The sequence below is a fragment of the Entelurus aequoreus genome, linkage group LG14 (assembly GCF_033978785.1).
Source record: "Entelurus aequoreus isolate RoL-2023_Sb linkage group LG14, RoL_Eaeq_v1.1, whole genome shotgun sequence".
In the NCBI taxonomy this organism is placed as follows: domain Eukaryota; kingdom Metazoa; phylum Chordata; class Actinopteri; order Syngnathiformes; family Syngnathidae; genus Entelurus; species Entelurus aequoreus.
In genome coordinates, this window is record NC_084744.1 from 33,192,511 (window position 1) to 33,215,608 (window position 23,098).

A 23,098-nucleotide genomic window follows, 5' to 3' on the forward strand; every position below is an offset into this window, starting at 1 on the left:
TGGAGGAGTTCAAGTGCCTCGGAGTCTTGTTCACGAGTGAGGGAAGAGGGGATCGTGAGATCGACAGGTGGATCGGTGCGGTGTCTTCAGTAATGCGGACCCTGTTTTGATCCTTTGTGGTGAAGAAGGAGCTGAGCCGGAAGCCAAAGCTCTCAACTTACCGGTCGATCTACGTTCCCATCCTCACCTATGGTCATGATCTTTGGGTTATGACCGAAAGGACAAGATCACGGGTACAAACGGCCCAAATGAGTTTCCTCCGTCAGCTGGCGGGTCTCTCCCTTAGAGATAGGGTGAGAAGATTCGTTGTCCGGGAGGAGCTCAAAGTAAAGCTGCTCAAAGTAAAGCTGCTGCTCCTCCACATGGAGAGGAGCCAGATGAGGTGGTCGGGCATCTGGTCTCTAGGGAGGTGTTTCGGGCACGCCCGACCGGTAGGAGGCCACGGGGTAGACCCAGGACACGTTGGGAAGACTATGTCTCCCGGCTGGCCTAGGAACGCCTCGGGATCCCCCGGGAGGAGCTGGATGAAGTTGCTTGGGAGAGGGAAGTCTGGGCTTCCCTGCTTAGGCTGCTGCCCCCGCGAACCGACCTCGGATAAGTAGAAGAAGATGGATGGATGGATAGAAACAATGTCTAAAATGACAGATTGACACGAAAGTTGTTATTTCCTCATTCTGACTGACTTAAATGTTACTTTTTAATGGTACTTTCACTTAAATGTAACTTTTTAATGGCACTTTCACTTAAATGTTGCTTTTTAATGGTACTTTCTCTTAAATGTTACTTGTTAGTCGTACGTTCACTTAAATGTTACTTTTTAATGGTACTTTCACTTAAATGTTACTTTTTAATGGTACTGTCATGCAATCAACACTTAGGGCCTGATCCACTAAGATCCAAACAGGACGCCATAAACAGCGTGTGCAAAAAAAAAAAAAAAAATAGTGTGTACCAAGAATGTCCTGATATCAAAATTTTACAACCGTTATCAAAATATGTTTCGATACTTTTTAAAATAAAGGGGACCACGAAAAATTTCATTTTTGGCTTTATTTCAACATAAAATGTTATGATACATAAACATAAGTTTCTTATTGCGACGAAAGAAGAAAAGTGCACATACTAGACAACAGCCGATCCAGTAAATTGGTATTGATATCAGTACATAACAAAATAATATCCAAAACCTTAAAATTGATCTTGACACACACGGGGAGCCAATGCAGAGATTTTAAAACTGGTGTAATGTGAGCCCGCCTTCTGGTCTTTGATTCGTTTGTTTGTTGTTGTTTAAAGTTCTTATTCACTGTTATTGATGTTCATATTATCATTATTATTGATACTGTTATTGATATCATTCAATTTTGTTTGTCCTTTTTTTTAATGCATGTGTTGAATTTGTGTGTTGAAGTGTGTATTGTTATTTCAAGTGTCGTTGGTTTGGAGTTGTACGTTATTCTTTTCTATTAATATTCAGTGTGATGTTTGGCAACACAATAAAATCAAAAATAAAATGATTCTTCTCAACAATCATTGACGATCCGCAGGTAAGAAAGATGGTTTATTACCATAACAAGGCAAGAATACTAAAACAGGAACGGGAAGCTAGAGAAAAGCTTAGACCAGGACTAGCCAACACGGGAACTAGAAGCAAGAATAACCTGTTGGGTGTAGCAAACAAAACTGCCAGACAGAGTATGGCGTGAGGCAGGAATACATATCTCTCTGATTAGTGACCGGATGCAGGTGAGCGTCCTGACCACTAATCAGAGGCAGGTGTAAATAATCAGCATCCATGGCAAAAAGGAACACAGAAACAGGGGTGCCTGAAGTCTTTGTTTTGATGACTCTTCGTTTTCCATCCATCAGAAGAAGGTGCTTCATTGTACTAGACACTTCTCGGACTCTGGAGGAGTACTCTGTGTCACCTCCGGCTCCGGCAACAAGTCATTTCCTGTGTTGTAATAATAAATTGAGTCATCAAACAAGAGTCAAGGCCTTTCAAAGCCTTCGTGATATCAATCAATCAATCAATCAATCAATCAATGTTTACTTATATAGCCCTAAATCACGAGTGTCTCAAAGGGCTGCACAAGCCACAACGACATCCTGGGCTCAGATCCCACATCAGGGCAAGGAAAAACTCAACCCAATGGAACAATGAGAAACCTTAGAGGGGACTGCAGATGTGGGGTACTTTCACTTAATTGTTACTTTTTAATGGTACTTTCACTTAAATGTTACTTTTTAATGGTACTTTCATTTAAATGTTACTTTTTAATGGTACTTTCACTTAAATGTTACTTTTTAATGGTACTTTCACTTAAATGTTACTTTTTCGTGGTACGTTCACTTAAATGTTACTTTTTAGTCGTACGTTCACTTAAATGTTACTTTTTAATGGTACTTTCACTTAAATGTTACTTTTTAGTGGTACTTTTACTCAAAAGTTACTTTTTAATGGTACTTTCACTTTAATGCTACTTTTTAATGGTACTTTCACTTAAATGTTACTTTTTAATGGTACTTTCACTTAAATGTTACTTCATAGTCGTACGTTCAATTAAATGCTACTTTTTCATGGTAATTAAATGCAGAGAACGACTCTCTGCTCCACACGCTGTAAGTTTTTGCTGTCGTCCAGCATTCTGTGTTTCTTTACTTTGCAGCCAGTTCAGTTTTAGTTCCGTTCTGCATAGCCTTCCCTAAGCTTCAATGCCTTTTCTTAGTGGCACTTGCCTTTAGTTTATTGTTGGCGTAGATACCTTTTTACCTGCACCCTGCCTCCCGCTGTCGTCTGCATATTGTTATCACGACCCACCATGTTCCCGACATCTACAAAGCAATTATCTACCTGCTGCCACCTACTGGTATGGAAGAGTATTACACGGTTACTCTGCCGAGCTCTAGACAGCACCGACACTCAACAAGGGCACATTATTTGCAGGTTATAATTACTGGTTTGCATTAACCCAATAAGTCACTATGTCAAGGTAACGTGCGGAGTTCCCCAGGGTTCGGTTCTTGGCCCTGCACTCTTTAGTATTTACATGCTGCCGCTGGGTGACATCATACGCAAGTACGGTGTTAGCTTTCACTGTTATGCTGATGACACTCAACTCTACATGCCCCTAAAGCTGACCAACACGCCGGACTGTAGTCAGCTGGAGGCGTGTCTTAATGAAATTAAACAATGGATGTCCGCTAACTTTTTGCAACTCAACGCTAAGAAAACGGAAATGCTGATTATCGGTCCTGCTAGACACCAACATCTATTTAATAATACCACCTTAACATTTGACAACCAAACAATTAAACAAGGAGACTCGGTAAAGAATCTGGGTATTATCTTCGACCCAACTCTCTCGTTTGAGTCACACATTAAGAGTGTTACTAAAACGGCCTTCTTTCATCTCCGTAATATCGCTAAAATTCGTTCCATCTTGTCCACTAGCGACGCTGAGATCATTATTCATGCGTTCGTTACGTCTCGTCTCGATTACTGTAACGTATTATTTTCGGGCCTCCCTATGTCTAGCATTAAAAGATTACAGTTGGTACAAAATGCGGCTGCAAGGCTTTTGACAAAAACAAGAAAGTTTGATCATATTACGCCTATACTGGCTCACTTGCACTGACTTCCTGTGCACTTAAGATGCGACTTTAAGGTTTTACTACTTACGTATAAAATATTACACGGTTTAGCTCCAGCCTATCTCGCCGATTGTATTGTACCATATGTCCCGACAAGAAATCTGCGTTCAAAGAACTCCGGCTTATTAGTGATTCCCAGAGCCAAAAAAAAGTCTGCGGGCTATAGAGCGTTTTCTATTCGGGCTCCAGTACTCTGGAATGCCCTCCCGGTAACAGTTAGAGATGCTACCTCAGTAGAAGCATTTAAGTCCCATCTTAAAACTCATTTGTATAATCTAGCCTTTAAATAGACCCCCCCTTTTTTAGACCAGTTGATCTGCCGTTTCTTTTCTTCTCTCCTCTTCTCCCCTGTCCCTTGCGAGGGGGAGTTGCATAGGTCCGGTGGCCATGGATGAAGTGCTGGCTGTCCAGAGCCGGGACCCCGGGTGGACCACTAGCCTGTGCATCGGTTGGGGACATCTCTGCGCTGCTGACCCGTCTCCGCTCGGGATGGTTTCCTGTTGGCCCCGCTGTGGACTGGACTCCCGCTGATGTGTTGGATCCACTGTGGACTGGACTTTCACAATGTTATGTCAGACCCACTCGACATCCGTTGCTTTCGGTCTCCCCTAGAGGGGGGGGGTTACCCACATATGCGGTCCTCTCCAAGGTTTCTCATAGTCATTCACCGACGTCCCACTGGGGTGAGTTTTTCCTTGCCCGTATGTGGGCTCTGTACCGAGGATGTCGTTGTGGCTTGTACAGCCCTTTGAGACACTTGTGATTTAGGGCTATATAAATAAACATTGATTGATTGATTGATTGAAGTAGGGGATGAAATAATTACAAAAGCCAAAAGCAGTGAAGTTGTCACGTTGTGTAAATGGTAAATAAAAACAGAATACAGAGTTACTTATATGACAAAAATATTCCCAAGAGTTAAAAAAAAGGTTTTTCAAAATATATTAAATGTATTTGTATTTTAAGGTCACTTGTGAAAAAGTATGGTGTTTATGTTTGTCGTTGTCCAATTAAATGTATTTGTGTGATTGATGCTGTGTTGCTACCATGTTACAAAGTAAAATCAAATAAAAAAGACACAAGTAAACCTTTTTTATAAATGTCATTGAATCCTTTCTTGTAGTATTCCAACATCAACTCCTGGTAGACGCTCACATCTTCGTTAACGGTCAAGGTGGTGTCTGGCGGAAGTGAGGACATAGACGAGGCTTTCAGGGACGGAAGTTTCTGCCGGCAGAGAAGAATTAAATTATTAGTGTCAGTGATGGCAAACAGGTGCGCGTCGGGAACACAAGCGGCAGGTGAAAATAATAAGTAACTATGGTAACAAACTCAAACAAGCAAGTGCAACCAGGAACTGAGGTAGTCCAAAACTAACAGAACACAACTAAACTAAACATGATCCGGACCACGGATCATGACAGATCCCCCCTTAAGGACAGATCCCAGATGTCCCAAAAAAAAGACAAAAACCAAGCATGGTCAAAAGTTACGGGAGGGCGGAGGGAGGACTTGGCGGTGGGTCGCCACGCCAAATGTCCCCGAATCCACCGAGGACAAGTTAAGTGGCGGCTGCGAGTGGAACGCCCGCTGCAGCAGGCGAGGCGGGCGACCCGGGAATGGCCACATTCGTGGCCGATGGGGAGGTGGGCGCACTTGGCGAGGCGGACGACCAGGGAGCGGCCACATCCGTGGTCGACGGGAAAGTGGGCGCGTCGGCGTCATCAGGTCAGGCGTGGACGCAACAGCAGACGAGTCAGGCGTGGACGTAGCAGCAGACGAGTCAGGCGTAGACGCAGCAGCAGAAGAGTCAGGCATGGACGCAGCAGCAGACGAGTCAGGCGTGGACGCCGCAGCAGACGAGTCAGGCGTGGACGCCGCAGCAGACGAGTCAGGCGTGGACGCCGCAGCAGTTGGAGGGTCTTGGCATGGAGGGTTTTGGCGTGGAGCGTCTTGGCATGGAGGGTCTTGGCATGGAGGGTCTTGGTTCGGGTCTAGGTTTGGGTCTTGGTTTGGGTCTTGGTTTGGGTCTTGGCGTAGTGCAGGTACAGGCGGCGAAACTTGGCGTGATGCAGGTACAGGCGGCGAAGCTTGGCGTGGTGCAGGTACAGATAGCGAAGCTTGGCGTGGTGCAGGTACAGGAGGCGGAGCTTGGCATGGTGCAGGTACAGGAGGCGAAGCTTGGCGTGGTGCAGATACAGGAGGCGAAGCTTGGCGTGGTGCAGGTACAGGAGGCGAAGCTTGGTGTGGTGCAGGTACAGGAGGTGAAGCTTGGCGTGGTTTGATTGATTGATTGAGACTTTTATTAGTAGGTTGCACAGTGAAGTACATATTCCGTACAATTGACCACTAAATGGTAACACCCGAATAAGTTTTTCAACTTGTTTAAGTCGGAGTCCACTTAAATTGATTCATGATACAGATACCTGTGTATACTATCAGATATATACTATCATCATAATACAGTCATCACACAAAATAATCACATTGAATTATTTACATTATTTACAATCCGGGGTGTGGAGGGGGGGTTAGGTTTGGTTGTTATCATCAGTCATCAACAATTGAGAACAGAGAAATGGATATTGGAACAGTGTAGGTCTGACTTGGTAAGATATGGACAGCAAGTAGTGGGCATAGAGAGAGAGAGAGAGAGAGAGAGAGAGAGAGAGAGAGAGAGAGAGAGAGAGAGAGAGAGAGAGAGAGAGAGAGAGATCAGAAGGCATAAGAAAAAGTATCTGCATTTGATTGTTTACATTTGATTATTAACAATCCGGGGAGAGTGTTAGTTTAGGGTTGTAGCTGCCTGGAGGTGAACTTTTATTGCGGTTTTGAAGGAGGATAGAGATGCCCTTTCTTTTATACCTGTTGGGAGTGCATTCCACATTGATGTGGCATAGAAAGAGAATGAGTTCAGACCTTTGTTAGTTCGGAATCTGGGTTTAACGTGGTTAGTGGAGCTCCCCCTGGTGTTGTGGTTATGGCGGTCATTTACGTTAAGGAAGTAGTTTGACATGTACTTCGGTATCAGGGAGGTGTAGCGGATTTTATAGACTAGGCTCAGTGCAGGTTGTTTTACTCTGTCCTCCACCCTGAGCCAGCCCACTTTGGAGAAGTGGGTAGGAGTGAGGTGGGATCTGGGGTGGAGGTCTAGAAGTAATCTGACTAGCTTGTTCTGGGATGTTTGGAGTTAAGATTTGAAGGTTTTGGAGTTGCTAGGGTACCAGGAGGTGCATGCGTAATCGAAAAGGGGTTGAACGAGAGTTCCCGCCAGAATCCTCATGGTGCTTTTGTTGACCAGAGAGGAGATTCTATAGAGAAATCTTGTTCGTTGGTTGACCTTTCTGATTACCTTGGTTGCCATTTTATCACAGGAAAGATTTGCCTCTAGAATGGAACCTAGTTAGGTGACCTCATCTTTCCTGGTGATAACAATGTCACCCACTTTTATAGTGAAGTCATTGACTTTCTTAAGGTTGATGTGGGACCCAAATAGGATGGATTCCGTTTTACCCAAGTGTATGGATAGCTTGTTGTCAGCGAGCCAGGTGCAAGTTCTACAGAGCTCAGCACTGAGGATTTTCTCCACCTGTGACTTGTCCCTGTCTGATACCAGCAAGGCAGAGTCATCCGCAAACAAGAACAATTCACAGTCGCATGCCGATGACAAGTCGTTTATGTATATTAGGAACAGTAAAGGCCCCAATATACTGCCTTGGGGGACTCCACAGCTCACTGAGGGGGGGGGGGGGGGACAGGTGCTGTTCACCTCTACCACCTGCTCCCTCCCCTCCAAGTAAGATTGCATCCAGCTCCATGAGGTTTTGTTCAATTCGATTGCTCTGAGCTTATCCAACAGTATAGCGTGGTTAACGGTGTCAAAGGCCTTCTGAAGGTCCAGCATGACCATGCCGCAGTATTTTCCCGCGTCCACCTCATGTTTGATGTGGTCGCTCAGATAGAGAAAGCATGTGTCAGTGGAGTGGTTAGTTCTGAAGGCAGATTGGAATTCGTACATGAGTTTATTAGTGGCAAGGTAACTATCGAACCTGTTCATAAACTATTTTCTCCATTACTTTCGAAATGGAACTGAGAATAGAAACAGGTCGGTAGTTGCCAGGTTCCAATTTGCTTCCTTTTTTAAAGAGGGGAGTTACTCTTGCTATCTTAAAATCTTTTGGTACTTGGCCTTGTGTAATTGATAGGTTTATTATGTGCGTGATGATTGGGGCAATGATGGAGGCAGAGTCCCTGAGGAATCTGGAGGGAATATTATCAAGGCCGGTGGCCTTGTTTGGGTGGAGCGCGCTCAATTTTTTAAACACCTCATCAGCTGTGACCATTTCTAATTTGAAATCATTGTTGGATACTCCTAGCTTTCTGTAGAAGGCTTTAATGTGTTCTACACCAAAGCGACCACAGTGCTGGTGAAAAAGGTGTTAAGTCTGGTTGCTACCTCCATTTTGTCTGTAATGAGGGAGTCACCCTCCTTGATGCTGATGGTTTTAAGTTTCTGGCTGCAACCAGGAAGCTGGTTGTTGAGAATTTTCCAGAGCTCACGTGGCTTATTTGTGTTTTCTTCTATTTTGTCGTTAATGTAATTTTTGGGGTGGGGGGTTGTGGGGTGGTTTCATTTTCGCGGGGTTTTGTCCGTTTGAAGACAAAGAAAATAAAGAAAATGGATGTATGAAGGCGCCTCTAAATCCTGTGTATGCCGTGGGTCCAGACACCGCGTCCTTGACCGTCAGGGACCGGGGAGAGGCCGCGTGGACCCCCGCCACACCGTCTCCACTGCAGACCGGGGTGTCGATGTCGACAGTCACCTCGTTGACCGCCGCCGCGCTGTTCGTCTCCGTGCCGTTCGCCGCCGGGTCGCTGCCTTCACCGATGTCTGGGTCGTCCTCCACCGCCGCCGCCGCGCTGGTCGCCGTGCCGTTTGCCGCCGGGTCGCTGCCTTCACCGATGTCTGGGTCGTCCTCCACCGCCGCCGCCTAGCCGCCGACCGTGTCGATGAACGGGGCGAAGTCCTCCGTCGAGCCGCCGATTGCTGGAGCACAGGTGAGCTTGAGTTGAGATGAGCCGATAAGAGGTCCCGTAGCTAAGTTAGCTTCAATGGCGTCGCTAGCAGTAGCATTGCTAGGCTTCGCCAGGCGGGACAACATTAACCGTGTGGTTACAGGTCCAGGGTTGAGTTCAGTGTCTCCTGATAGTAGAAGTAAAAGTAGTATTGTTGACCTTCCGTCTATCCTTCCAGTCAGGGGCATGTTTCTTTTGTTTCGAAGTGCAGTCAAGCACAATGCTATCACGTTAGCTCTGAAGCTAAAGTGCTTCGCTGATGTATTGTCCATGAGATAAAAGTCACTGTGAATGTCCATTTCGCGTTCCCGACTCTCATTTTCAAGAGGGTAAAGTATCCGAGGAGGTTTAAAATATAAATCCGTGATCCACAGTAGAAAAAGGAGGAAGTGTGGGATCATCCGAATAGTTGATTTTGTTCTCAAGCCTGAGCGAAAGAGGATGCGACCGTCCATCTCGGAGTCCAGGAGGTACAGGAGGCGAAGCTTGGTGTGGTGCAGGTACAGGAGGCAAAGCTTGGCATGGTGCAGGTACAGGAGGCGAAGCTTGGAGTGTCAGCCGAAGTGCAGGAACAGGTTTCAGCCGAGGTGCAGGAACAGGTGTCAGCCGAGGAGCAGGAACTGGAGCTTGAGCCAGCCGAGGAGCAGGAACTGGAGCTTGAGCCAGCCGAGGAGCAGGAACTGGAGCAGATGCTAGCCGAGGAGCAAGAACAGGAGCTAGCCGAGGAGCAGGAACAGGAACTGGAGATGATGATGGCGTCTGCAAGCCCACCAGAGATGATGGGGGCGTCTGCAGGCCATGAGCATGGCGGAGGTGGTCTACTTGGGGGTTGCGGCTTGGCATGCCAATGGACTGGTGGTGGTGGACGGGCCGGAGGTTGCGGCTTGGCAGGCTGAAAGACTGGTGGCGGCGGCCGGGATAGAGGTTGCTGCCTGGCTGGGCGCAGCCGAGCAGCCTCACCAGCACAGCTCCCGGCCCCAGCCCCCCCCCTCAAGGGGCGGATACCAGATGCGCTTCGGAACAGTCTTTAAGGGTGGGTGGCGGGAGGTCAGGAGGGGGGTAGACTCCTCCCCTTTAAATTGTCCAGAAAGTCTTCTCCCACCCCCCCACCCGAGGTTGTTTGGGAGGACGAGGGGAAAGGTCACTGACATGGGCGGGGCTAAAGTCCTTAGGGGGCGGAGTCCAAAAATCAGGTGAATTTACTAGACCTAGTGTTCAAAAAACTGTTCTGATTATGCTTTATTTTTGGCATAAAGTCTTTAGGAGGTGGCTGACCAAGGGAGACAGAAGGCAATAATATAAAATTCTTATCAGTGACTTCCCTTGAAGATGCCGGCGGAGTGATGTCATCTCCGCGCACCGGTTTAGTGACGTCAACGGAAGTGGGCGGAGTGACGTCATCCAAAGTGGATGGAGTGACATATTTAGAGTTAATTTGGCTTGCAGCCCAATCTAAAAAATTTTTGTCAAAATGTGTAACAGGATTACCAAACAACTGAGGGGAGGAAGACTGGGCTGTTTGTGGCGACTTGCTGTCCGGAGGAGGAGTTTGGGGGAACGACACATCTTGGCGGCGAAACAAAGCCTTTTTGGCTGGCTTACTTCCTCGCCAGCGCGTCTCCATCTCCTCGAAGTCCGGGGCGAAGGAACTGTCTGCTGGCTTCCTACTGTCACGTGGGGGTCGCAACACGGACAACTCCGGACGAAGGCGTAAAGGTAAGAGATGGTTTATTTATAATAAATAATACACCGTACCAAACAGACAGAACAAACAAAAGAAAAGTGTGCCGAACGCACGGAAAGCTAAGGAAACCCCTTAGCACAGAGTCTAGGACATGAAAAACATAAGTGATTGTTGCTTCCCGCAAACAAGGAAGCCAGGACGAGTGAACAGAAAGGCAGGCTTAAATAGTGTCAGTGATGGCAAACAGGTGCGCGTTGGGAACACAAGCGGCAGGTGAAAATAATAAGCAACCATGGTGACAAACTCAAACAAGGAAGTGCAACCAGGAACTGAGGGAGTCCAAAACTAACAGAACATAACTAAACTAAACATGATCCGGACCACGGATCATGACAATGATGAGAGGTATAGCAGATTAGTCTCGCTTAACAAGTGGCTGGCTATCTTCTGTAGACAACAGAGACTAACGTTTATTGATAATTGGCCCTCTTTCTGGGGCAAACCAGGCTTGCTGATGAGAGACGGCCTTCACCCTAACCAGGAAGGCGCCAGCATCCTGTCTAGGAACATAGACTACTCTTTGAGTCACACTTGACTAACTACACTAGAGCAAGCCCGGTCACAGGCAATTACAGAGTCTGCTAGTCCGGGTGAGGAGTCAGTTAAGCTAGCACTAGCCAGCGCCAGGCTGGATAATCCATGTACGCATAGCAATTCTCTTAGAATAATACACAACTCACATAATATTTTTTCTGTTGTGACTGTGTCAGAGGTGGACATGCATTCTATGATGCGTTCAGTTTATCGCAGCACCAAGCAAACAATCAGAAAATTCCCGTCATATCAATTCCTAGATATGGTCGAAACTATTTAAAGTGCACAACGTATAATAAACGCAACATTATTAATATTGCTACTACGGATAATTTCAACAAAAACTTGTCAAAACAGCCCAATACCTATAATATGGGCTTTTTAAACATTAGATCATTGTCTCCCAAAACGTTATTAGTTAATGAGGTCATTAGAGACAAAAATCTTAACGTCATTGGTCTCAGCGAAACCTGGCTCAAACCAGACGATTTTTTTGCGCTAAATGAGGCATCTCCTCCTAATTATACGAATGCACATATTGCCCGTCCTCTTAAAAGGGGTGGGGGGGGGGGGGGGTCGCACTAATATACAATGAAAACTTTAACCTTACCCTTAACCTAAATAATAAATATAAATCGTTTGAGGTGCTTACTATGAGGTCTGTCACACCGCTACCTCTCGACCTGGCTGTTATCTACCGCCCCCCCAGGGCCCTATTCGGACTTTATCAGTGAATCGTCAGAGTTTGTTGCTGATCTAGTGACGCACGCCGACAATATAATCATAATGGGGGACTTTAATATCCATATGAATACCCCATCGGACCCTCAGTGCGTGGCGCTCCAGACTATAACTGATAGCTGTAGTCTTACACAAATAATAAATGAACCCACGCATCGCAACGGCAATACGATAGATCTAATGCTTGTCAGGGGTGTCACTACCTCCAAAGTTATGATACTCCCGTATACTAAAGTAATGTCCGATCATTACCTTATAAAAGTCGAAGTTCTGACTCATTGTCAACAAGCTAATAATAATAATAATAACTGCTATAGCGGCCGCAACATCAATGCTGCCACAACGATGACTCTTGCTGACCTACTGCCTTCGGTAATGGCACCATTCCCAAATTATGACGGCTGTATTGATAACCTCACTAACAACTTTGACGATGCCCTGCGCAAAACCATTGATAGTATAGCACAGCTAAAGCAAAAAAGGGCCCCTAAAAGGCGCACCCCATGGTTTACAGAAGAAACTAGAGCTCATAAATTATCATGTAGAAAGCTGGAACGCAAATGGCGCGCGACTAAACTTGAGGTTTTTCATCAAGCATAGAATGATAGTTTAATAACTTATAAACGCATGCTTACCTTAGCTAAAGCTAAATATTACTCAAATCTCATCCACCTCAACAAAAACTATCCTAAATTTTTGTTTAGTACAGTAGCATCGCTAACCCAACAAGGTACTCCTCCCAGTAGCTCCACCCACTCGGCAGATGACTTTATGAATTTCTTTAATAAGAAAATTGAACTCATTAGAAAGGAGATTAAAGACAACGCATCCCAGCTACAACTGGGTTCTATTAACACAGATACGACTGTATATACGACGGATACCACCCTCCAAAATAGTCTCTCTCTTTTTGATGAAATAACATTATAGGAATTATTACGGAGTGTAAGTGGGATAAAACAAACAACATGTTTACTTGACCCACTTCCTGGGAAACTTATCAAGGAACTGTTTGTATTATTAGGTCCATCAGTGCTAAATATTATAAACTTATCACTTTCCTCTGGCACTGTTCCCCTAGCATTCAAAAAAGCGGTTATTCATCCTCTGCTCAAAAGACCTATCCTCCATCCTGACCTCATGGTAAACTACCGACCGGTATCCCACCTTCCGCTTATTTCGAAAATCCTCAAAAAAATTGTTGCACAGCAGCTAAATGAACACTTAGCGTCTAACAATCTCTGTGAACCTTTTCAATCCAGTTTCAGGGCAAATCACTCTACGGAGACAGCCCTCGCAAAAATGACTAATGATCTATTGCTAACGATGGATTCTGATGCGTCATCTATGTTGCTGCTTCTTGATCTTAGCGCCGCTTTCCATAGCGTCCATCATAATATTTTATTAGAGCGTATGGCAGACTTAGCCTTGTCTTGGTTTAACTCTTATCTTACTGACAGGATGCAGTGTGTCTCCCATAACAATGTGACCTCGGACTATTAAAGATAACGTGCGGAGTTCCCCAGGGTTCGGTTCTTGGCCCTGCACTCTTTAGTATTTACATGCTGCCGCTAGGTGACATCATACGCAAATACGGTGTTAGCTTTCACTGTTATGCTGATGACACTCAACTCTACATGCCCCTAAAGCTGACCAACACGCCGGATTGTAGTCAGCTGGAGGCGTGTCTTAATGAAATTAAACAATGGATGTCCGCTAACTTTTTGCAACTCAACGCTAAGAAAACGGAAATGCTGATTATCGGTCCTGCTCAACACCGACATCTATTTAATAATACCACCTTAACATTTGACAACCAAACAATTACACAAGGCGACTCGGTAAAGAATCTGGGTATTATCTTCCACCCAACTCTCTCGTTTGAGTCACACATTAAGAGTGTTACTAAAACAACTCTCTCGTTTGAGTCACACATTAAGAGTGTTACTAAAACAACTCTCTCGTTTGAGTCACACATTAAGAGTGTTACTAAAACAACTCTCTCGTTTGAGTCACACATTAAGAGTGTTACTAAAACAACTCTCTCGTTTGAGTCACACATTAAGAGTGTTACTAAAACAACTCTCTCGTTTGAGTCACGCATTAAGAGTGTTACTAAAACAATTCTCTCCTTTGAGTCACACATTAAGAGTGTTACTAAAACAACTCTCTCATTTGAGTCACACTTTAAGAGTGTTACTAAAACGGCCTTCTTTCATCTCCGTAATATCGCTAAAATTCGTTCCATTTTATCCACTAGCGACGCTGAGATCATTATTCATGCGTTCGTTACATCTCGTCTCGATTACTGTAACGTATTATTTTGGGGTCTCCCTATGTCTAGCATTAAAAGATTACAGTTGGTACAAAATTCGGCTGCTAGACTTTTGACAAAAACAAGAAAGTTTGATCATATTACACCTATACTGTATATACCTTTATACCTGTATACACATAAATACATATATATATATATATATATATATATATATATATATATATATATATATATATATATATATATATATATATATATATATATATATATATATATATACTGCGATGAGGTGGCGACTTGTCCAGGGTGTACCCCGCCTTTCGCCCGATTGTAGCTGAGATAGGCTCCAGCGCCCCCCACGACCCCGAAGGGAATAAGCGGTAGAAAATGGATGGATGGATATATATATACATATATATATATATATATATACATATATATATATATATATATATATATATATATATATATATATATATATATATATATATATATATATATATATATATATATATATATATATATATATATATATATATATATATACTGGCTCACCTGCACTGGCTTCCTGTGCACTTAACATGTGACTTTAAGACATATTTGCCAACCCCGGTATTCAGCGCCTCTCCCGATAACCTCCCGGCAGACAAACTCCCGGTATTCAGCCGGAGCTGGAGGCCACGCCCCCTCCAGCTCAATGCGGACCTGAGTGGGGACAGCCTGTTCTCAAGTCCGCTTTCCCACAATATAAACAGCTTGCCTGCCTGCCCAATGACGTCATAACATCTACGGCTTTTAGAGAGTAGAGTGCACAACTGCGCACACAACAAGGAGACGAAGCAGAAGAACGAGGAAGTTACAGACATGGCGACGCCATCGACGAGCAAGATGAAGAAATACGCTTGCAAGTTCCAAAACGAATGGAAACAAGATTTTCAGTTCATCCAGGACAGTTCGAAGGGGAAGGTGTATGTATGTTGCCTGTACATTTTGTAGCACAGACTTTTCCATTGAACACGGTGGCCGAAATGATATACTCATCATGAACGGAGAGTGAAGCACATGGCGGCGGCAGCGCAGCACCGTTCACAGCCCAGTATTATGGGCCACCTCGCAAAATGTATTATTTATATAATAAAATAAATATATATATGTATATATAGCTAGAATTCACTGAAAGTCAAGTATTTTATACATTATATATATATATATATATATATATATATATATATATATATATATATATATATATATATATATATATGAAATGTTTGAGTTGGTGAATTCTAGCTGTAAATATACTCCCCTCTTAACCACGCCCCCGCCCACAACCACGCCCCAGCCCACCCCACCCCCCACCTCCCGGTATCGGAGGTCTCAAGGTTGGCAAGTATGCTTTAAGGTTTTACTACTTACGTATAAAATACTACACGGTCAAGCTCCAGCCTATCTTGCTGATTGTATTGTACCATATGTCCCGGCAAGAAATCTGCCTTCAAAGAACTCCGGCTTATTAGTGATTCCCAGAGCCCAAAAAAAGTCTGCGGGCTATAGAGCGTTTTCTATTGGGGTTCCAGTACTCTGGAATGTCCTTCCGGTAAAAGTTTGAGATGCTACCTCAGTAGAAGCATTTAAGTCCCATCTTAAAACTCATTTGTATACTCTAGCCTTTAAATAGACTCCCTTTTTAGACCAGTTGATCTGCCGTTTCTTTTCTTTTCTCCTCTGCTCCCCTCTCTCCCTTGTGAAAGGGGGAGTTGCACAGGTCCGGTGGACATGGATGAAGTGCTGGCTGTCGAGAGTCAGGACCCGGGGTGGACCGCTCACCTGTGCATCGGTTGGGGACAACTCTGCGCTGCTGACCCGTCTCCGCTCGGGACGGTTTCCTGCTGGCCCCACTATGCACTGGACTCTCGCTGATGTGTTGGATCCACTGTGGACTGGACTTTCACAATGTTATGTCAGACCCACTCGACATCCATTGATTTCGGTCTCCCCTAGGGGGGAGGGGGTTACCCACATATGCGGTCCTCTCCAAGGTTTCTCATAGTCATTCACATCGACGTCCTGCTGGGGTGAGTTTTTCCTTGCCCTTATGTGGGCTCTGTACCGAGGATGTCGTTGTGGCTTGTACAGCCCTTTGAGACACTTGTGATTTAGGGCTATATAAATAAACATTGATTGATTGATTGATATATGACATCTATTACATTGTTGTATGTGATGTATGACATGTATTACGTTGTTGTATGTGATATATGCCATTTATTACGTTGTTGTACAAACACCGTTTCCATATGAGTGGGGAAATTGTGTTATATGTAAATATAAACGGAATACAATGATTTGCAAATCATTTTCAAGCCATATTCAGTTGAATGCACCACAAAGACAACATATTTGATGTTCAAACTCATAAACATTTTTTTTTTGCAAATTATCATTAACTTTAGAATTTGATGCCAGCAACACGTGACAAAGAAGTTGGGAAAGGTGGCAATAAATACTGATAAAGTTGAGGAATGCTCATCAAACACTTATTTGGAACATCCCACAGGTGAACAGGCAAATTGGGAACAGGTGGGTGCCATGATTGGGTATAAAAGTAGATTCCATGAAATGCTCAGTCATTCACACACAAGGATGGGGCGAGGGTCACCACTTTGTCAACAAATGCCCGAGCAAATTGTTGAACATCCATCCATCCATCTTCTTCCGCCTAAATTGTTGAACAGTTTAAGAAAAACCTTTCTCAAGCAGCTATTGCAAGGAATTTAGGGATTTCACCATCTACGCTCCGTAATATCATCAAAGGGTTCAGAGAATCTGGAGAAATCACTGCACGTAAGCAGCTAAGCCCGTGACCTTCCATCCCTCAGGCTGTACTGCGTCAACAAGCGACATCAGTGTGTAAAGGATATCACCACAAGGGCTCAGGAACACTTCAGAAACCCACTGTCAGTAACTACAGTTGGTCGCTACATCTGTAAGTGCAAGTTAAAACTCTCCTATGCAAGGTGAAAACCGTTTATCAACAACACCCAGAAACGCCGTCGGCTTCGCTGGGCCTGAGCTCATCTAAGATGGACTGATACAAAGTGGAAAAGTGTTCTGTGGTCTGACGAGTCCACATTTCAAATTGTTTTTGGAAACTGTGGACGTCGTGTCCTCCGGACCAAAGAGGAAAAGAACCATCCGGATTGTTATAGGCGTAAAGTTGAAAAGCCAGCATCTGTGATGGTCCATCCATCCATCCATGTTCTACCGCTTGTTCCTTTTGGGGTCACGGGGGATGCTGGAGCCTATCTCAGCTGCATTCGGGCAGAAGGCGGGGTACACCCTGGACAAGTCGCCACCTCATCGCAGGGCCAACACAGATAGACAGACAAAATTCACACTCACATTCACACACTAGGGCCAATTTTAGTGTTGCCAATCAACCTATCCCCAGGTGCATGTTTTTGGAGGTGAGAGGAGCCTATCCCCAGGTGCATGTTTTTGGTATGGGGGTGTATTAGTGCCCAAGACATGGGTAACTTACACATCTGTGAAGGCACCATTAATGCTGAAAGGTACATACAGCTTTTGGAGCAACATATGTTGCCATCCCAGCAACGTTATCATGGACGCCCCTGCTTATTTCAGCAAGACAATGCCAAGCCACGTGTTACATCAATGTGGCTTCGTAGTAAAAGAGTGTGGGTACTAGACTGGCCTGCCTGTAGTCCAGACCTGTCTCCCATTGAAAATGCGTGGTGCATTATGAAGCCTAAAATAGCACAATGGAGACTGTTGAACAACTTAAGCTGTACATCAAGCAAGAATGGGAAATAATTCCACCTGAGAAGCTTCAAAAATGTGTCTCCTCAGTTCCCAAACCTTTACTGAGTGTTGTTAAAAGGAAAGGCCATGTAACACAGTGGTGAACATGCCCCCACCCAACTACTTTGGCACGTGTTGCAGCCATGAAATTCTAAGTTAATTATTATTTGCAAAAAAAAAAAAGTTTATGAGTTTGAACATCAAATATGTTGTCTTTGTAGTGCATTCAACTGAATATGGCTTGAAAAGGATTTGCAAATCATTGTATTCCGTTTATGTTTACATCTAACACAATTTCCCAACTCATATGGAAACGGGGTTTGTATGTGATATATGACATCTATTACATTGTTGCATGTGATGTATGACATCTATTACATTGTTGTATGTGATATATGACATCTATTACGTGTTTCAGTCCTAACCTGGAGAAAGTCCACATGGTTCACGGTTTCCGCCAACTTGTCAAGCTTGGCGCACATCCTCTGCTGCTCCTTGAGCGCAATGTTTGCCTTCTCCAGCGACTGCTCGACCTAACTGACATACAGCTTCTTCCTGTTGTTGATAACGTCACACAACTCAAAGTGCTTCTCCTCCAAGGAGCTGGTCATTTTCTTTAAGAGTTCTGCACTCGTCTTCGTCAGCTGCCAGGTATAGTCCTTCAAGAGAACCGGGACGTTTGTGACGTGTGTGCATTTAACCCAAAAAGTGTGCGAGGGTTGTTTGGTCTTACATTGGCAGAGGAGATGTTTGCTTTGACCTCCTCAACCATCTTCTCTGCCTGCTGGATGTTCTCCTGACAGTCGTGCTTCATCTTACCAAGCTGATTCTGGAGACAATGAAACATTCAACACACATCAAGCCAAAAGAAACCCTTCATGACACCAGGGTGGTCTTCCTGCCTCATCAAAGCACCTTAACTCATCCTATGTACGAGTGGTCTACAAAAGTGTTCCTAGAGAACTGCAATCTATTCAGGTGCTGGATGACATCATTGTAAGACCTGAAAATTAAGAAAGTTGCTTTTTTAAAAGTATCTAAAGGGCTTTAAAATACTCCCTAAATATAGCAACCAATTAAATCATGAATATTTATATTGGTGTTTTATATTAGGTGTAATTTCTCATGTTGTTACACCGGGGTCGCATGGTTATGCGCAGGTCAATTCAGCAGCTTGCAGGTAGGAAAAAAATATTTATTCTAATAAATCAGGCAAGAAAACAAGAATAGAAAAGTGTGCCGATTGCACGGGAAGCTAGGGTATAGGCTTAACCAAAGACTAGCCAAAAGCAGGCGCAAGAAGTGAGGAAAACCACAGAAACAAACAAAACAGCCAACCAGAGTGTGGCGAGAGGCAGGATTAAATAGCTCTCTGATTGGTGACCAGGAGCAGGTGAGCCTCCCGACCACTAATCAGAGGCAGGTGACAATAATCAGCAGCCATGGCAACCAAGAAACAAACCAGGGTGCTGAAACCGAACTAAATCAAGAACTATGGAAATACAAAACTAAACAAATTATTATCCAAGCAACGGATGATGACAGTACACCCCCCCCCCCCCCCTTAAGGGATATATATATATATATATATATATATATATATATATATATATATATATATATATATATATATATATATATATATATATATATATATATATATATAATATATATATATATATTTATATATATATATATATATATATATATATATATATATATATATATAAATATATATATATATATATATATATATATATATATATATATATAAATATATATATATATATATTATATATATATATATATATATATATATATATATATATATATATATATATATATATATATATATATATATATATATATATATATATATATATATATTTTAGACCAGTTGATCTGCCGTTTCTTTTCTTTTCTTTTCTACTCTGCTCCGGGGTGGACCGCTAGCCTGTCCATCGGATGGGGACATCTCTACGCTGCTGACCCGTCTCCGCTCGGGATGGTTCCCGCTGGCCCCACCATGGACTGGACTTTCGCTGATGTGTTGGACTTTCACAATATTATGTCAGACCCACTCGACACCGAGGATGTCGTTGTGGCTTGTACAGCCCTTTGAGACACTTGTGATTTAGGGCTATATAAATAAACATTCATTGATTGATTGATTGATATATAACTGGACAACATTGTTACATTTCAATAGCATTTTTACGTCACTTAAAAGAACTTTAGGGTGAGAGCCGGCAAGAGTATGGCTGTCAACATCACACTGTGATCAAGGGCTATACAAATAAACTTTGTTTGATTGATTGCATAATAATAATGATAATAATGACAGAGCAAAAAAGAGAGAAAAAAATTATGTAGCATTGTTAAATTTCATCGTAATGATGCAACATTTTGTGTTTGTTTTCGGCATTTAGTTTTTAAATTGTTAACTGGAGGATTTACTTTAAAGAAGAGGTTTCATTTGCCAAACGTGATGTAAGAAGGGATCTTATTCAGTGTGCATGCTCTTTGTGATGACGGGTGACTCGTGTGAATGGAGATGTTTTGATTATTATGATGATTAGCATACCTGTTGCTCTTGTCTTTCCACCTCCGCCATCACGACGTCATGGCCTTTGTGTTGGTCGATGACACACAGCGGGCAGATGCACTGCTTGTCCGTGCGGCAGTAGAACTCCAGCAGCCTGTTGTGTTGACCACAGACCCTCGTGGAGGCTGTGATTAGCGTGTGTGTCTTAAGCTCGTTTGACTGGTAGTGCAGCTGAACATGCAGGTCGCAAAACGAGGCCAAACACTCCACGCACGACTTGACCGCCTTGAACTTCCTCTCCGGGCAAACATCGCACTCCACGTCGTCCTCCTCCGCCAGAGTTTGACCCGCAGAGGCCTCCTGGAGTCCACTTTGCTTAAATCTTCCCACCACGTCATCCAGTAAGATGCTTCGGCCAAGCACCGGCCGCGGGTTGAAAGTCTGCCGACATTGAGGGCAGTTCACGTCGCATTCAACATCGTCCCAGTATCTGCTGATGCAGTCCGAGCAGTAACTGTGGCCGCATGGAATGGTCACTGGCTCCTTCAGGAAGTCCAGACACACCGCACAGTTGAACTGGTCTTTGTCCAAGACCACCCCGCCATGAGCCATCCTTCAAAGAGGTGCAGGAGGGGACCTGTGTGAAGTTCTTCGGAACCCCTTGTCATTGCAAATATCATAGTCACACCATTACGGGTTTTAAAGGTATTTTAAAATACAGTTTATGACTAGTGACGTCATCCAGCCCCCTCACCTAGACACAATCTCCACAAACTTGGAAACTTGGAAGACGTTTCGCCCCTCATCTGAGTTGGCTTCATCAGTTCCTGCTCATAGACTTAGATTGGTTAGTTTATTTCCGCGGCTGGTGCCAAATCCCCAAATATTTATACTCCAAAACCAGTAGGGTGTGCAAGGATGGTTTCGCCCTATTGTGGTGAGAAAAACAACTGTTTTAATGCAAACTAACAACCCTAACTGTCAAAGCCAACGACAGTCGTTGAAGTGTAAATTACTCTTGTTAGCATTGAGGTATTGTTTGGCCGAAACCATCCTTGCCCAGGCACATCCTTCTGGTTTATGGGGTATAAATATTTGGGGTTTTGGCACCAGCCGCTGGACTAGATCTGACCATTGTAAGTTTATGAGTACGTACTGATGAAACCTACTCGGATGAGCGGCGAAACCTCTTCCAAAATGATTGAATGCCCTGAGATGACACGTTTGGGGAGATTGTGACAAGGTGGGGGGGCTGGATGACATCACTAGTCAGAAAATGTGTTCTGGATTAATTAAATCTTTTTTAGATAGTAAATCTAAATATTGATAATAGATACAGTACGTAAAACATATCACATAGATGCAGAGCAAAAGAAATGGAAAAAATTCAAGCAAGATCTTACGCTTTGTGGACCGAAGTGAAGTTAAAGTCAAGTTGGATATTCAACAGATTGGACTCCAACCACACCGACTGTTTGGCGAAGCGTCCCCAGGATTAGAAGTTCAAAAGCAGCAACACGCAGATAGATGTTCACCTCCTTGATTCCAACATGGATTTTCAAGTCAGACCTGTTTGTCCCTAGAGTAAAGTTTCTGTTTCGTTTTGATGCAGGCTTGAAAAACAATTGTGATTACTGTAGTGTATTGATCCTTGGCAAAAGAAACAGAAACAATTAAAGACAGAAGTTACACTTTACAGGAAGTGGACCTAAGTGAGTTAGTTTCAAGTTTGATATTCAACAGACTGTTTGGGGAACCGCTCCATGGATTACATTAACTACACAAAAATAGACATTTACCTCCTTGATTCACACACAAAGACTCAAGTCAAACCTGTTTGTCAATTCATCACTGGCTGACTGAGAGTGTGTCCCTACAGGAACATTTAGCTTTTGTCTTGACGCTGGGTTGAAAGAATAAATGTCTCTTGGAGGAGTGAGTCACGTCCAGGCAGAAACAATCGCTGGGTGAAAATTATGTAATACAATGCCTCGCCACGAGGGGACACAGACTGTCAGAATAATTAATAATCACAAAACTTTGTGTTACATTGAGTTCAGCTCGCCCTGCGAGAGGACAAAAGCTGTCTTTGATCCTACCAAGCAAAAGGCTTGTAAAACTCCACTGTGTAGGATGGGGAGCGACATGAGGGTGTCGGTTTCTTTGATGTATTGTAATCCACAGGAAGATTTTGTCTTGACCCAAGATCTACAAAGCGGAGAGGAGGCAGGGCCTGACCTCCCTCCAGGCACCCTTTCTTAGAACTGTTTTGTGACCGAGGGCAACGGCTGTTTACGACCTTTTCTTTGAACCAACCTTTTCTTTGAACTTTTTTGTAACCAAAGGCAGCGGCTGTTTACGACCCCCCTCCCTTAGAAAAAGCTGTTGCCATGTAATCAGGGAAAGTCCAAATAAAAGAGGAGGCGTACAATCTTTCGTCAGAGCGTGGTGGGACAATACAAAGAGTACAGTCCAGACGTTTCTCCTCAATTGAGCCAAATTGAATTCTGTCTCTGTTTAATTCCTTGCTTCTTGTCTTGTTTAATAGATGTCATCAGTGTTTGAACCTGACACAGACTGAGCACCGTACTTCCTCCACATGTCAATAGTGACATCACAAAAGTTCATATCAGTTTAGTTCTGCAAACGAGTTAAAGAAAGTCTGAAACAAGCACAGACATGCTGTAAATGTTGGGCGTCGGAC

The 23,098-nt window shown here is 43.8% G+C and overlaps 1 protein-coding gene across 2 annotated transcripts; it reads right to left on the reverse strand.

Moving 5' to 3' along the window:
* Positions 1-1,049: 1,049 nt before the first annotated feature.
* On the reverse strand, positions 1,050-22,218 carry LOC133664774 (E3 ubiquitin/ISG15 ligase TRIM25-like). 2 transcript variants are annotated; one of them, XM_062069675.1, is made up of 7 exons: positions 22,194-22,218; positions 21,798-21,932; positions 20,434-21,054; positions 18,583-18,678; positions 18,275-18,508; positions 4,743-4,881; positions 1,050-1,954 (listed from the first exon to the last, which is right to left on the reverse strand). In XM_062069675.1, exons 3-5 carry the CDS (start codon positions 21,004-21,006, stop codon positions 18,383-18,385), a joined length of 795 nt encoding a protein of 264 aa, XP_061925659.1. In that variant the 5' UTR covers positions 21,007-21,054; positions 21,798-21,932; positions 22,194-22,218; the 3' UTR covers positions 1,050-1,954; positions 4,743-4,881; positions 18,275-18,382. The 2 variants fall into 2 exon arrangements, with proteins under 2 accessions (XP_061925659.1, XP_061925657.1); XM_062069673.1 differs by lacking the exon at positions 22,194-22,218 and having other exon boundaries at positions 21,798-21,959.
* Between the last annotated feature and the right edge of the window lie 880 nt (positions 22,219-23,098).

What these genes read in the sequence shown, in the direction of transcription:
- LOC133664774 (XM_062069675.1), bottom strand. Translation starts at nt 21,006, where the DNA reads ATGGCTCATGGCGGGGTGGTCTTGGACAAAGACCAGTTCAACTGTGCG. An exon ending in TGGAAAGACAAGAGCAACAG is followed by an intron (nt 18,679 to 20,433) that starts GTATGCTAATCA and finishes CATTGTCTCCAG; the next exon opens with AATCAGCTTGGTAAGATGAA. An exon ending in CAAACATCTCCTCTGCCAAT is followed by an intron (nt 18,509 to 18,582) that starts GTAAGACCAAAC and finishes GTTCTCTTGAAG; the next exon opens with GACTATACCTGGCAGCTGAC.